This window comes from Aulostomus chinensis, chromosome 18, assembly GCF_037954235.1.
Source record: "Aulostomus chinensis isolate RoL2024-O1b breed Wild chromosome 18, RoL_Achi_v1.0, whole genome shotgun sequence".
NCBI classification, from domain to species: Eukaryota; Metazoa; Chordata; class Actinopteri; order Syngnathiformes; family Aulostomidae; genus Aulostomus; species Aulostomus chinensis.
Window position 1 is genome coordinate 16,033,977 of NC_141337.1, and position 14,566 is coordinate 16,048,542.

The window sequence follows — 14,566 nt, forward strand, 5'->3', positions numbered from 1 at the left end:
GGTTCTGTGTGTTTTGTGGATGTCAAATACACTCAGTTACCTCAAATTTCAATCAAATATCGTTTATTTACAAAAGTGCAAAAAAAATCAAGAGTTTCTGAGATTGTTTCTGAAAGTGAAAGAGGAGAGGGTGTATTATGTGTGTTCATGTATCACTGTGAGTGTGTGAGGCTGGTGAGGGCTCGCAGTTGTAGTGGCATGGCCACATTGGTGTCACGGTGCCACTGGGGTGTTGTGATATGTGGAGGTGGGGTCAGGACACTCTGAGCCACACCAGGTGTCTTCAGCAGCGACCAAAGCTCTTCCCCTAGTGTTACTATGGCGACGAGGTCATCTTCATCAATGCACCAGACCACCGATCCATCTCTTGACACATTTCTTAGCTTGGATAAGAACAGAGACACCCTAGAATAGGGAATAGAACACACACACACACACACACACACACACACACACACACACACACACACACACACACACACACACACACACACACACACACAGAGTTACATCACTCGAACACTTGCATGGATGAATCATGTATGCCTGTCAACCACCTGGGTATGAGGTCATGTGATCGGGATGCCAGCTTGGCGAGAGCACTCATCAGAGCTGTGATGACGCGAGGGGCGGGGCAGCCTGCTCCTGGGGGCGGGGCAGATGAAGTGATTTCAAACAGCACAGCCTCCAAGGCCTCGAAACAGGAAGTGATGAGCGTCACAGAGCAGCGAGAGTCACATGACACAGAGAGGTACTCCCCCAGCACCCAGACCTGAAAGGTCCAAAATACATCGAGAGGAAGTATTGAAAAGATCAGGATCCATTTCTCTTGATTCTTTTTTTCCTCACATATAAAGAAACAGTCTCATTACCACATGTGTGTAGATTTCCTCTTTGGTGTAGACATGGGCTGTGGCTCCAGCAAACTCCAGCAGCTCGTGAGACTGGTCCACGACCAGAGAAGGGTGGAGCTTGCAGAGTCTCAGCAGGTGGCAGCTGAACACCCTGCAGGAGCAGACAGAGTGGAGGGATCAGTGTGAAACTAAAACCCCAGTGAAACTGTGCCAGGTGGGAATGTTGCACCATAATTACACCTCAGATAAAATGCACAGAGACAAAACCAAAGCAAGAACTAGATAGAACATTTACTCCAGCCATTGTTGGTTCCATGTAAAACAAACAAACAAAAAAAGTAATTGCTGTGTAAATGACAGATGCTCCAACCTCTCTCTCGCAGAGCAGCATGCGTGTGTGTGTGTGTGTGTATACCTGTGTATCTCTTTGATGTATTTAGGGATGTTGAGGAGGAGGCTGCTTCTCTCAAGCTGCACCAGAATCAGTTGTGCTAAAAGCTTCTTATCAGCCACCTAGAAGACATCATAAACTGACTGACGTCCACTTATCACTAATGATTAGTTTGACACACAAGATGAATCGTATGTAAACAACAAAGCAACTAAAGATGGGATGTTTTTAATCTCCTCACCTTGATGACGGTGTTGAAGAAAATATGCAAAAGCACAGGGACGGTCTGGGCACACTGGACGACTCTCGGCCAATCAGCAGCCTCAGTTAGAAGCTCATGGAGCGTGCTCAGCCGCTCAATGGTCTCACCTGAGAGAAGACCAAAATATCAGCGAGTCTACTGACTGTGCTTCGACCAAAGCAGCTAAGATTGTACTTGCTGTTCAGCAGTGAATGTTGAGTACATTTAGCACAGAATTAGAGCTGCCTGCTAATCTGAAAAGAATTTCAAGATGTTCTTAAGTGTCTCTTAATTTCTTGTCTGATGACCTGAGCCAGATTCCTCTCGAAGGAGGAAGAGGAAAAGCCCACGGAAAGAAGGACTTCGAAATGCATCCAGCGAAGGGAGGCTGCGACCGCCTGACTCAGAGATTGGCAAACTCATCGACCTGCAACACACATGCACAGTGAGACACTGGGAAAAAAAAAAATCAGTCTTGCAAATATCATGATACCATAACATGATCACCTAAGCTGCAAGACCAGTGTGGCAGAGAGACAAGGCAGGTCCAGCAGAGTGTGGAGCAGCTCCACTGCAGTTCCAGTTGTTACCAAAGAGGGCAGCAGATCCACAAAGTCATCCACCACTGCCGGGCCATCCCATGCTAAGAACTGTGGTGACAGAAGGGGAACGTCAGCCATCAGCATGTGCATCCTAACATTCTACAGTGGTGTTTTCACCTTCAGCAGGTTTGGGAAGCAGCGGGTGTACTCTGGGACTCGGAGCTGCAGGTTCTCCAGGTTCAGTCGCAGGAAGCGCAGAAGCTCGTGTGCCAGGAAAGGGTTGTTGAACAGCTCGGCAGGGAAGCGAGCAAACACCAGCTTCCACACACAGTCACAGTCGACTGCTGCCATCTCACCTAAAAGAATCCATTTAGACATTTGAGAATTCCCATTTTCAGTTGGGTGTTATGGAAAAAAGCAACTGAACTTTAGATTTAATGTTTATATGTTTATATCCACCACTCTCATCGAGGGAAAACATTCTTGTCGAAGCGAACACACACCGTGATTGAGGTAGAACTGTGCGATGGGCAGCAGGACTCTGGCAAACGACAGATCTGAGCTGAGGCGACCAAAGAGCGCTTTAATGCACGGGAAAGCTCGGAAGACCAGCGAAGCATCCTCCACACACACAGAGTCCAGGATGCACACCGCCTCCACCAGACACTAACACCACACACAACAGGAGCATCATGTTAAATCGAATGAAAGGAACATGTGTGAGCTGTGTGTGTGTGTGTGTGTCCTCTTCACCTAAATTGCCTGATGCGGCCTCTGTTTTCTTTAATTTAACTTGTTTTAGTTTCTTTTCAAGTTAGCAGATGCGCAAAAATATCATCGTACATAAAAACCAAGAAGCCAAATGATTCAGGATGGGTTTTTTCTGTGGCAAACATGAAAACTATCTACTCACTGCCTTCTGCAGTTCTGTATCTGTCCTTTTCTGTGCCTCTGAAACAAACAAAAGTGAAAATCATCTACAATTGTATATTATCGGTCATGAACAATTTTTTCTTTATATGAATTCTACCTCCAAAATTGCAGAAATTCGTTTTTTTCCCCACCCACACTTACTGCGATCACTCTGTTCGATGAGGCGTTGGCAGTACTGAAAAGCCTTCTCTCTCAGACGCTCCTTCGGAGGCAGCAAGCGGCTGGAGGAGGAAGTCGCTGAAACCATAGAAACCACCGATCCGTCCACCTCCGACCGGTCGTCTGCAACACGGGCGGTCAGGAATTAACATCCTGGGATTCAAAATGTTTCCCTAGAATCGTTTATTCATTTTCATCTGATGTGTTTTCTGTGGTCTTGCTGCCAGATGATCAAGATTAACAGGAACCAGAAGTCCTAATGGGTGGAGATGGTTTTAATTATCTAAAGTAGAATTACTGGAGATCCAACACGGTCATGATTTCAGTGGGAAATTCAGAGAACTCTTTCCCTCCGAAGGGAAATCTAAAACATGCAAACTCACTGTTGAGGAGAGAGACAAAAAAGGAAGACAGAAAATGAAAATAAAACTAAATGAATTGAGTCTGTGTCTAAAAAGCCTCCCAGTGGACATAAAAGCCAACTTCCGAATGGAACAATGTTATGTGTGTGTGTGTGTGTGTGTGTGTGTGTGTGTGTGTGTGTGTGTGGGGGGGGGGGTGCTTGCAAGCTGGTAAGTGGAATGATATACAGCCACTGTCAATGGTTGTAGATTATCAACTGATTAATAGGTGACTGCAGCAAAGACCTGGTTGAAGTGGACTGGGATGAGCAAACATCCACCTAAACAACAACGTCGGCTCTCAAGGAAACTCACAGGATGCAAAACTGAACTGTTCAATATGCAAACGTGTGGACTGCAGCTTCTCTGGTTCACAGAGACACAAAGTTGTGTATATCTGCTGCTTGTGCTGTAGTGACTCTGTTCATTCATTATTGAATAATTTTATTTATTTATTCCAGCTGAGTGTTTTGCTGTCAGTTCCTGGGGATGTTTTTTCTTTTCCTTAGCATACAGATCAAATCAAACAGAAACCAAAACCATGACTTCAAAAAAAATGCGATACCCACAAAACTGAACTATGCTGAACTATCATGACTCTACTAAAGAGAGAAGTCTCTATTGGTCACATGCACATTGTACAATGAAAAATGTCCTCTGCATGATGGCCTCAGTTCCAGACTACTGAGACTGTGCAGATCAGCATGGAAGCGTGTTTCTGCGTAACTTCAACCTGAGTCTCAGTCTGCAAAAGGTCCCCATCCTGTGGAAAACTCCCTGTGTGGTTCCAGTTCCAAGGGCTGTGAAACCCAGAGAGCCCAAACACTTCACACCTAGCAGTAACATCTCACCTGATCAAGACAATGGAGAGGATCATCCTCAACCACCTCCGCCCCCTGGTGAATGCAGAGCTGGACCCCCTTAAAGTTTGCCTATCGTCCAGGCATTGGTGTGGAAGATGCAACCATCTATCTGATGCACAGGTCTCTTTCACACCTAGAGGTCACCGGAAGCACTGTGAGAGTCATGTTCTTTGACTTATCCAGTGCTTTCAACATCATTCAGCCAGCACTGCTTAGGGGAAAACTGGAAGAGGCTGGAGGAGAGCACCACCCGACTGCATGGACCATCCACTACCTCAACAACAGGCTACAACTTGCGAGACTTTGGGACTGTGTGTCTGATGTGGTAGTCTGCAGCACGCGGGCCCCACAGGGCACTGTGCTCTCCCTATTCCTCTTCACCCTCTATACCTCAGACCTCAGACACAACACAGACAGCTGTCACCTCCAGAGGTTCTCTGACGGCACTGCCATTGTTGGAACGGGAACAATCTGGAGTACAGGGAAGTCATCACTGCCTTTGTTGACTGGTGTGGGGGAAACCACTTCCACATCAATGCCAGCAAGACAAAGGAAATGGAGATAGATTTCCGGAGGAAGCCCCCGCAGACCACACAGGGGAACATCCAGGGTACAGACATTAAAAACATGGAGAACCATAAGTACCTGGGTGTTCACCTCAACAAGAACCTGGACTGTCCCACAAAAAATAAATGTCCTGTGCAAGAGGCCTGAGCTGCCTCCACCTACTGAGGAGACTACGGTCTTTTAGGGTGTGCAGGACTCTACTAAGGACCTTTGGTGGCATCTGCAGTGTTCGATGCAGTTGGGGATGCAGGAGCACTGAGAGGGACAGGAACACGTTGAATAAGCCGGTCAGGAAGGCCAGCTCTGTTCTGGACTATCCTCTGGACTCTGGAGGAAGTAGGGGAGAGAAGAATGTTGGCCAAGCTGACGTCTATCATGGACAACACCTCCCACCCTCTGCAGCTCCTTCAGTAGCAGACTGCTGCACCCTCAGTGCAAGAAGAAGCACTTCCACAGATCCTTCCTCTCATCAGCTGTCAGGCTTTTCAACAGGAAAATGTCTGAAGGTGAACACCACCTCTGTCATTTTCACCTCTGGTAGTATCCTCTACACTGTTCACTGCAAATTATATACTGACTATATAAGCCTTTTATTATCTTAGCGCTGAGCTTTGCTGTGCAATACTTCATCCATACTGTCATCCATATATGTGCAATAGGAAACTAGCAGTTGTGTATCTAGTTATCCTGTTTATTTTTCTATACTCTTTGTATTTATATACAGTATATATTTTAACTTGTCTATTTATCATACGCACGTTTCCTTGCAATATTTTCTGTCTTTTGTCCCCCATGCTGCTGGGATTTCCTGAGTACAGGATAACTTATCTTATCTTAAGCCATCCTCTAGGTAAACCAACTCCAGATCTTCTGTCAGCACCTTGGTCAGGAGCACAGACAGGAGTAATCATCCTACGCCAAATGTGTTTGATGGTGGGGGAAACCCGATAACCCAGAGAAAACCCACACAGACACGGGGAAAACATGCAAACTCCACTGACAAGGACCTGGGACGGCCAGGACTCAAACCTGGGACCTTGTTACTGTGATGCTAACCACTGTGCCACCGTGCCAACCAAGACCTGTTGTTTAGTGTACTCTCCTGTTTGCTGTTTTATGGGCCCTCCTAACCTCTGATAAGCTGATAAACTATTACTATTCCTCCAAGATGCATAATAGGTGTGTAGTCGTGTGGCTTGTTACAATATGATAGAACTTTCACCACGACACCAACAATTCATTGAAGAGATCAGGAAAACCACAACTGTTCAAAGCACAGCTCTCAGACCCAGCAGGAGGAGGTCTAGAACCAGAACCTGGTGAAACTCATCACAGGTCGCTGCTGTGAGACACAAGTGGAGGCATTTATACTCACCTGAAAAGTGCAAAGTAACCAGGAACTGCTTTGGTGGAATTTTCATTTTTTCCCCCCTATATTATCAGAGCTTAAAGGTACAATAGACAACAATTTTAAGAAAAAAAGCCACACAACTCTTAGAAAGGCGCAGAATTAAAGTCTAAATTTATCTACAACAAATTATAGTGGTGAAATAATTATCTTAAACATTTTCTTGAGGCCCAAATGTTCCTAATATTTATATTCCAGCAAGTTGGCTGACAAATGGCTCAGGATCTCTGGGCCAACAGTCTAAATACGTAGATATCACGTCTATGTGTCGTCACACCTCAGGAGCTACGGGGTGTTGGATATCATTCATCTCAAATACTGTCGGACCAACAAAGGAGGAAGAAGAGAGTCGATACTGGTTCAGCATTTCTATGGTGGTCCCCGCTTTCCTACTGGACAGGTAAGCTAACGTTTGCTAACTAACAATAGCAAATGCACAAGTTAGCAACTTTAGCCCCTGACATGTTCATGTTGACACTATTAGTGTGTGACATCATGAAATGTATCATGATGGAATTGACCACATGAATTATCTCTCTTATTAATGCTATTCCAACTCTGACCATGTGAGGTTTGTTGTGTCAACCTGAGAAACCAGTGGAGTAGATAAGTGCAGCAAGAGAGAGAGAGAGACACCTACTGACCAGGAGGTGTAAATGTTTTCAATTTCGTCTTTAATCTTGTGGTTTTACGCATGGCCCTTGAGTCAACATAGTGTTTCTTTATCCTAATTGTATATTGTCTACTTTCCATTAAGTTAAAGATCAAATGCAATTTATCAGGTAGGTAAGAACAGATTTGGTTTTCAGCCTTTGTTCCAAGAGTGATCTGAGGGATTTCCTTTAATTCCTCTTATAGCGGTGAACAAATAAAGAGAAAAAGTAAGAAAATATTTACGTATGAGGCCCAATATATTTCTTATTTGAAATACTTCATCAATTTTTCAAGAAAATTCCTCAGGGAGTCTTTATGTGCATGTATACTGATGACTGATTATTAAAAAGAAAGAAATGTTCATTATGGAGTCAGCGGCAGCCCCTTGGAAAGATTAAAAAGAGCTTCTTTGATTACATTATAGAACAAAGGAGGGGTCAAGTTGAGGAAAAGCTCTAAGCTGCTCAGTTCAAGTCAACCAGAAGAAGCATGTAGAAAAGGAAAATACAAATCAGGCTTTCTGGTTAGATCATTTGTTAGTTTGAGGGTGGATGTGAGTCATGATCAGTCAAAGTGTTGTGAGTTGACCTGTGCTGCTCTGCAGTTAAACAGAGGACAGAGAAGTTGAATGGTTTCAGCTTTGTGGCATGCAGGGAGGGCCCACACACTCACTGCTTACCGGTAGAGAGGGAGTGGGAGAGGGACAGACTGAGCTGTAACTTGTTCACTGGAGATGAGAACACATGTGAAGATGTTACAGCTTTCATGAGGGCTCTTTGGGAGATTTGCTCTTCAAAAGACAAACGTTGTCTGAGAGGAAACCCAGGACATCAGTGGAGCCGTCATCCATTATTATTGATTATTTACAGGCCAAACACTTGTAAATTTCCCTCACCATCACACAGTCTTGATCTGAAGTGTTCAGTGGTTATATGAGGGGTGAGGTCATACCGTTGTCAGCTGTGGCTCCATTTGACACAGAGTGGAAGGTGAGAAGCCAGTGACGGAGCATTGAGAAGGAGTAAACGTTCATCCATTGGTCCTCAGTGAAGCCTTGACCCACACACAGCACGGTGAAGAAATCCCCTGACACCGAGCCGTCAAGCTCGGCGATAGGCACCGGCTGAGAAAAGAAAGATTTTTATATCTTCTTCTTCGATCTTAGATCACCAATCAGCATCAAATATAAAACTGTACCTGACGGGACCTGGATCCTGTGAAGAATCCTCCCGAGGAAGCGCCGCCTCCCTGCATGATGCTTGCATAGCGCAGCCAATCTACAAGTTTTTTACTGAGGAGGGTCATGTGATCTGTAATTAGTCAGGAGCAGATAAACAACAGGGTGAGACCATAATATCACAATAAAACTGTCCAGGTCTATATTAGCTTCAAAAAACTACCAGCTGCTGCTCAGATTTGCTGGAAACTTCACCCAGCTGTTTGTTACCTTCGCTTAGGCACTCAGAGCTGTGTGTGAGGATGGCATTGAGAACTGGCAGCGTGTGTGTGAGGGAGTGTGTCGGCCCCTCTGATGCTCGGCTCTCAAGACTGTGGAAGAGCTGAGAGCAGATAGATGAGAGATCTTCCCTGGATCCAGCCTGAAGAGATCAGAGTACATAGGAGACCATGAGAACAAAATAAACTCTTTATGGTTGTTCTTGCTCGTGCTTCTTATAGTACAGAAGTTCTGAGAATGGAGGTCAGAGAGAAACAGAGAGACTCAAAAGATGGGGAGCCCAGATAATTTCAATACATCAAATAACTGCGGATGTGATTTGAAAATATGGGAGCCCTGGAGTGTCCATAGAGAAATCAAAACCAGGTGGAACCTCATGTCTGGCTTGACGCCTGATCAGAGAGACATAATGTGGACAAACTGTTGCGCAGATCAGTTTGTAGTTGAGTTTGTGGTGTTTATTCCTGGATATTCTATGTTGATGTGTTTTCTGTAGTGGTTCAGTAATATTAGTCTGCATAGTTCTGGAGCAGTGAAACACATAACATGGTTCAGGTAGAGAAGTTTGAAATACAGCTGTTAGAACAAAACTTGTCGCTCACGTTTACCCCGGGGACTGAAAGATGACAAACGCACCACTGGCTACCAAAATATCAGTTCATGTTTCTTTGATAAATGACAATAACTGTGTAAAACAATCTCAGGATGAGGTGAGAGAGAACAGAGCATGATGGACGTCATGGTGATGGTGATGGTGAAGCCTCTGAGCAACATAGTGTCTTTGTAGCATACGGCGGTGAGCCGAGAGCACTGGTCCAAACCAGGAAGCCATGGTGACCGGCTCACTACCTCCAGGATGCAACAGGTCTCCCCTCCTCACTCTGGAAACGGCTCCTCGATCTTTCTGTCTTCTTCTCCATCATGAACAGTAAAAGTCTTGAATGTCATCCACCCCTCAGACAGATGAGCACACGGCTGATCATCTTCTGGAGTCAGATTAACTCTGTGGTATTTCAGTTCGTAGAATCCAGCAGATGGAAAAGTCAATAGAAAGAGAAGAACAATATCTCCAACTTTGGAGCCATTTTAGTGTGAGAAAAATGTGAATCTCTTCTTCTCCCCAGCAGACGTAGGAGGAGACTCCACTCTAGATGATGTACAGGTGCATTTAAGATCATGGGTCAGTCGGTCAGTGACCAACAGCAGTTGAAGGACTTGCCACCCTTGGTGTCAAACCAAAAAACATTTTGTGGCAACAGGAACTCGTTTCCTTCACTTGATTTATCTGTGGCCAACAGACCTTAACTTTTCACTCAATTTAATGAATTCATTGCCACAATTTAGGACTCTCTCCTGCAAAATGAATTCATTTTTACCATAAGATAATATCACAACTTTTCCAATGTTGTGAATAATTTGTAGTACCTTGTGCCTGCAAATGACTAAATTGAAGGTATATCTTACCACAAAACATAGTTTTTCCAACATATACACCTCATCTGAAAGTAACGTCAGAGACATGTAGACCATTTTATCTGCCTAGTAACATGTGTACACTACTGCCAGGTGATAATGTTGGCAGCTCTTTCCCAAATATACAACATCATTAACAAACAGTAGCATGCTAAAGGACATTAATTCCAACCTTCACTCAATGTGACCTGCTACCAGAGCTGCACCTCTCCCACATCTTGGCCAGTCAGACCACCTTTCCCTGCACCACATCCCAGCACACAAGCCTTTTCCTCATGAGAAGAAAAAAGCCAACAACTAGAACTATAATGACTTGGCCTGAGGGTGCACCCCTCCAGCTACAGGACTGCTGTGCTAGGAATTGGAGGAGTATATAGAGACTGAGCTCTTCTACAATAGAGGCTGTGTCGAGACTGTCAGTCTGGCCCAAAATATTTGCGTGTTTTCCCATCCGGAACCCCGAGAGACAAGATAAGTCCAGTCTCACAGACCGCAAAAATCCCCTTAGGTCAGGTGACAGGGCATAGTGCAGCACAGCAGGAGCAGACCTAAGGAGAGGCATCAAAGCTGCAAAGACGGCTCGTGCAAGGAAGATAGAGGACCGCTATCACTCTGGACATTCTGGTTAGAAACTTGATGGACCTTCACCCCCCCACCCACTTGTGTCTGGAACCATAGACACTGAAACGTTGCCCCCAGTAATCGTCCTCACTCTCCCTCGGTATCAGTTCCTTGGACCTCTACTCTACACTCTCTACACCCATGACTGCCCTCCATTACACCCCTTTTAACACCGTCAGTAAATTTGCAAATGACACCACCATGGTCGGGCTCATCTCAGGAAAAGAAGAGACAGTATTACAGCCACGAGGTCCAGCAACACCAGATAACAACCTGCCCCTTAACACTAAAACCAAAAAACAAGTTTTCATAGACTTCAGGCAACACAGTGACGACTCTGCCCCTCTCAATATCAATGGAGGCTGTGAAGAGAAAGTCCACTCCTGTAGTTTTAAACTTGCTTCTGACATTTCCAGAAAAGAACTTGTACAATCCCTCGGAGGCAGCAAGGTGGGAAAACTTGGTTGAGGCAGTGTACTGAGTGACCCACAATGGGAACTTGGTGAGTACAAGTTTATTTCATGTCTGCAAAATAATCTGGAGCGTCAACAGCTGAAGGACTCTGATTGGAGAGCTTTTGCTGAATAATGATACACTATTTTATATTCAACCTTCAGCTCATCTAAGTTGGCGTCTGATGTCTCTGCTTGCTTGAGTTTGGCAGCAACGACAATCATAGGGCATCCTTGCCGAAAGGAGGAGCTGACAGCATCAACCTGCGTCAGAATCTAACCACCATCTGCTACTGCAGTCATGGAGATGGTGTGGAGGTTTGAGCTCACGTTGCTCAGTATTTAGAAGAAACTACTTCAAATCTTCCTTATTTAGACATGGAACATCTAAACAGAAACAGATCTACCGTTATGAAAATGAAGAGTTGTTCCAGCATTGGAAGAAACCCACATTTCCACATTTCATCTGCTGCTCCTCTTCAGAGCTTCTAAGTGGTCAACAGGAATCTCTGAGATGATTGAGAGGGAGGAGATGGAGCACAACGGGAAGGAGGATGAGAAACTGCATCTTTTTGAAAATCCTAGGAGCAACTACGATACTGCAAGTCAACATAACACTTGTTGTCTTTATGCAAATAATTACATGACAATCGTGCAAATAATTCTTATGTCCTCAACTGGCCTCTGTAGCACAGGTAATCCGCATCTTCTGGGAGAGATTCTGCACACACAAAGGCTTTGCCTGGAAGGACCCGTGTGATATTGCGGCCACACACGTACAATGACTTTGAGGAGCAAGAGATGGAATTAAAGAACAGAAGTACCAGAAACAGAGCTCAAAAAGAGCCCATCCAGCTGGGGAGAAAGTTGGTGGCTTTTGTCCGCAGGAATGACCAGCAGGTCAAAGCCCACAGGAACATGGTGGAGCAGCAGTAGCCTGAGGTGGGGAGGAAGGAGAAGCTCAGCCAGGCCAAGCGAGTCAGAGCCCTCAGATCTCACAGATCCAGGACATGATGATGATGATGATGTCTCCTCCCTCAGGTTTCATGTGGATACGAGTGCAGAACCTGCAATTTAACTTTTCTGTTCAAATATTTGTCACCTAGCGTGTTCCAGCAAGCACTAACAATCATAAGAAGCATCTGGACCAATGTCACAGGACTTCTGGAGTGACTGCGCAGCGAGCAGATCGCAGGTGGACAGGAAAGGTCTCTGGGTCTGCTATCTGCATGTGTGCTCCAAATCACAGTTTAAAATAAAAAAATAAGCCTCCCAGCACCCACGTCCTCACTCCACTAATCATCCAGTAACTGTTTGGATTCCAGTGAATGACCATGACAGCACCCACTCCTGAGTGTGCGCAGCCTAACATGGATAAACCAGGTGTGACTCTAGGAGGATGTGCTGGTTCAAAGGTGGATCTGCTCCTCAGTCAGCTGTTATCTGGGCTTTTTATCCACCTGTCCTTGTGACCTGTCTTTGTTTCAGCTCCTGTAGGAATACTGTGCTAACCAGAGCAACCATGTTCACTAGGGAGTATTCATGCTGGAGGCATCTTATATTAAAATGGTATCTAGTCTTGGCTGATGCCAACAAACCAGAAGTTCTCCAGCACTAATAAGCTAGTCCACTCCGCCGCCCAATGCCCGATACAGAATGCTTCCAAAAATCAACTGACGGGCCGCTATCAAGGGCATATGGCAAGTTGACATGGCTGCTCCAGGGTCAAGTTAAATAATTTACAATATTTAATGTGATGTGTAATAAATATAAAAATAAAATGTGGATGTATTTGGATAGACCTATTAGTGAGTGTGTGTGTGTGTGTGTGTGTGTCTGTCTGTCTGTGTGCAGTTTGAGAGTGGCGGGTGATGAATCAATAAGTTGACCAACAGAAGGGGAATCACCAAAAGGAGCAGAAAACATTCATGAGTGCACACCTGTGACAGCAGCAGCGCGTCAGCATGAGTGTTCTCCTGGCTGCAGTTCACCTCCTGCCCTGAGAGGGGCAGTGTTTCTCTAAGCACAGCTGAGCTCAGCACCTGAGACTGTTCCACCGATGAGGAAAGGAGGGATAAAAGACTCCTCTGAAGCTCTGCTGGCAATCTTGGTTCATGAAAACAGAAGAGTCGGAACACAGTGACAGAATAGTTACATATTAAAGCTCCTATTCATCATCTGGCACATAGAGACCTTCATATTCCTCCCAGGATTGCACTTTGCTTGTTTTTGAGTCCGAATTGTGTTGAGAGCAAGTCATCATAATAATTATCCCAAAAACCACATATGAGAAGTGAAGAAGAACATTGTGGACAGTAAGGTAGTGGCATAAAGAGCACACTGACTGACAGGTGGGAGTGACTGAGGTGAATAAACAGATGTGGTATGGGAGTTGGAGCTCTTACATGCGGGTGTACTTGGTGGCAGAGAGGATGAGGTGCAGCCTCTGCAGGCAGTCGATGGTCTCATGGCTGAGCTCCTTCCCCTGGAGCAGCTTGATCAACCTGCTGTAAAACTTCTGAAGCTCAGACTCCTGGATCTCCCTAAACAGGCGAAACAGATTTTCCAGATCTCCCCTCAGATTTACGACTAAAAACACTGACACATTCTTTAGTTTACCCCCCCCCCCTTTAAGCTTTCTACTATTTGTGTAAAAAAAATAAACAGATAAAACACAACAGGTGAAAGAATTCACATCTTCTCTGAGTACTCCTTCCAGTACAGCGGATATGATTCTTTTAAGCTTTCACATCTTTTCTCAGTTTTGCCAACACTGCAAATTAGAATCATTACTCAATAAGTGTTATTTATGGGAGCAGAAGAGTCGCTGGTGGCTGAATGGGACTGCACGAGACTTGAAGTGGTTTCTAACGGTCTGCGCCTCTTGCGTGTGTCAATGGGCAGGTCCCCTTCCTCTCAAAATGATGCTAAATTACAGACCCCATAATACACATGGGAAGCAAATTCACATAAACCTCTTTGACAGTGTCAGTCACTTGAACATTACTGTCTTCGTGAAGGCAGCTATGTAACTATGCGTCTAGAAGACTGCCAGATAAGACGGCTGTGAGAGGCTACCTCGCTTTAGCCTAGTTAGCTTAGGTGGCTGAATAAAAACAAAGTATGAAAAATTGCTGTAGAAGACAAACAGGTTTTTTTCCCCTCACCTTGCTTGCTTAATTAAACTCTCTGAACCGTGTGAGTACATGTTGAAAGCGATACTTCCATCGCAGCTAGAAGCGGAAGGTAAACAGTGCGACTGAAAATCACATCCTGACTGAAATCACATGACGACTCTTTAGTTCCGCATTGATGACGTGGCGGGACAGGAGGAGGAGCTCTGTTCTGGTAATATATACAGGTTTTCAACAAAATGCAAAGTTATTCATAACATCACCGTTTGTTTTCGCTTATACCTTTAGATTCAAAGAGTTTGGAAAAAAGTTTAGTTTCACTTACACAAAAGTTTAATGTACAATTTTATGATTTGCAGTTTCCTCTTGTTCTGCTATTTGATTTGTTCCTCATTTCAGGGGGAAATGTAGCCTTTT

At 44.9% G+C, this 14,566-nt stretch overlaps 1 protein-coding gene across 2 annotated transcripts; it reads right to left on the reverse strand.

Moving 5' to 3' along the window:
- Positions 1–4: 4 nt before the first annotated feature.
- Positions 5–14,312, reverse strand: ap5z1 (adaptor related protein complex 5 subunit zeta 1). 2 transcript variants are annotated; one of them, XM_086184480.1, is made up of 18 exons: positions 14,183–14,312; positions 13,421–13,558; positions 12,956–13,121; positions 8,461–8,611; positions 8,211–8,323; positions 7,965–8,136; positions 7,693–7,740; positions 3,103–3,243; positions 2,942–2,979; positions 2,532–2,694; positions 2,206–2,384; positions 1,994–2,136; positions 1,795–1,913; positions 1,487–1,614; positions 1,270–1,367; positions 873–1,005; positions 558–772; positions 5–405 (listed from the first exon to the last, which is right to left on the reverse strand). In XM_086184480.1, exons 1-18 carry the CDS (start codon positions 14,221–14,223, stop codon positions 153–155), a joined length of 2,439 nt encoding a protein of 812 aa, XP_086040606.1. In that variant the 5' UTR covers positions 14,224–14,312; the 3' UTR covers positions 5–152. The 2 variants fall into 2 exon arrangements, with proteins under 2 accessions (XP_086040606.1, XP_086040607.1); XM_086184481.1 differs by lacking the exon at positions 7,693–7,740 and having other exon boundaries at positions 7–405.
- Between the last annotated feature and the right edge of the window lie 254 nt (positions 14,313–14,566).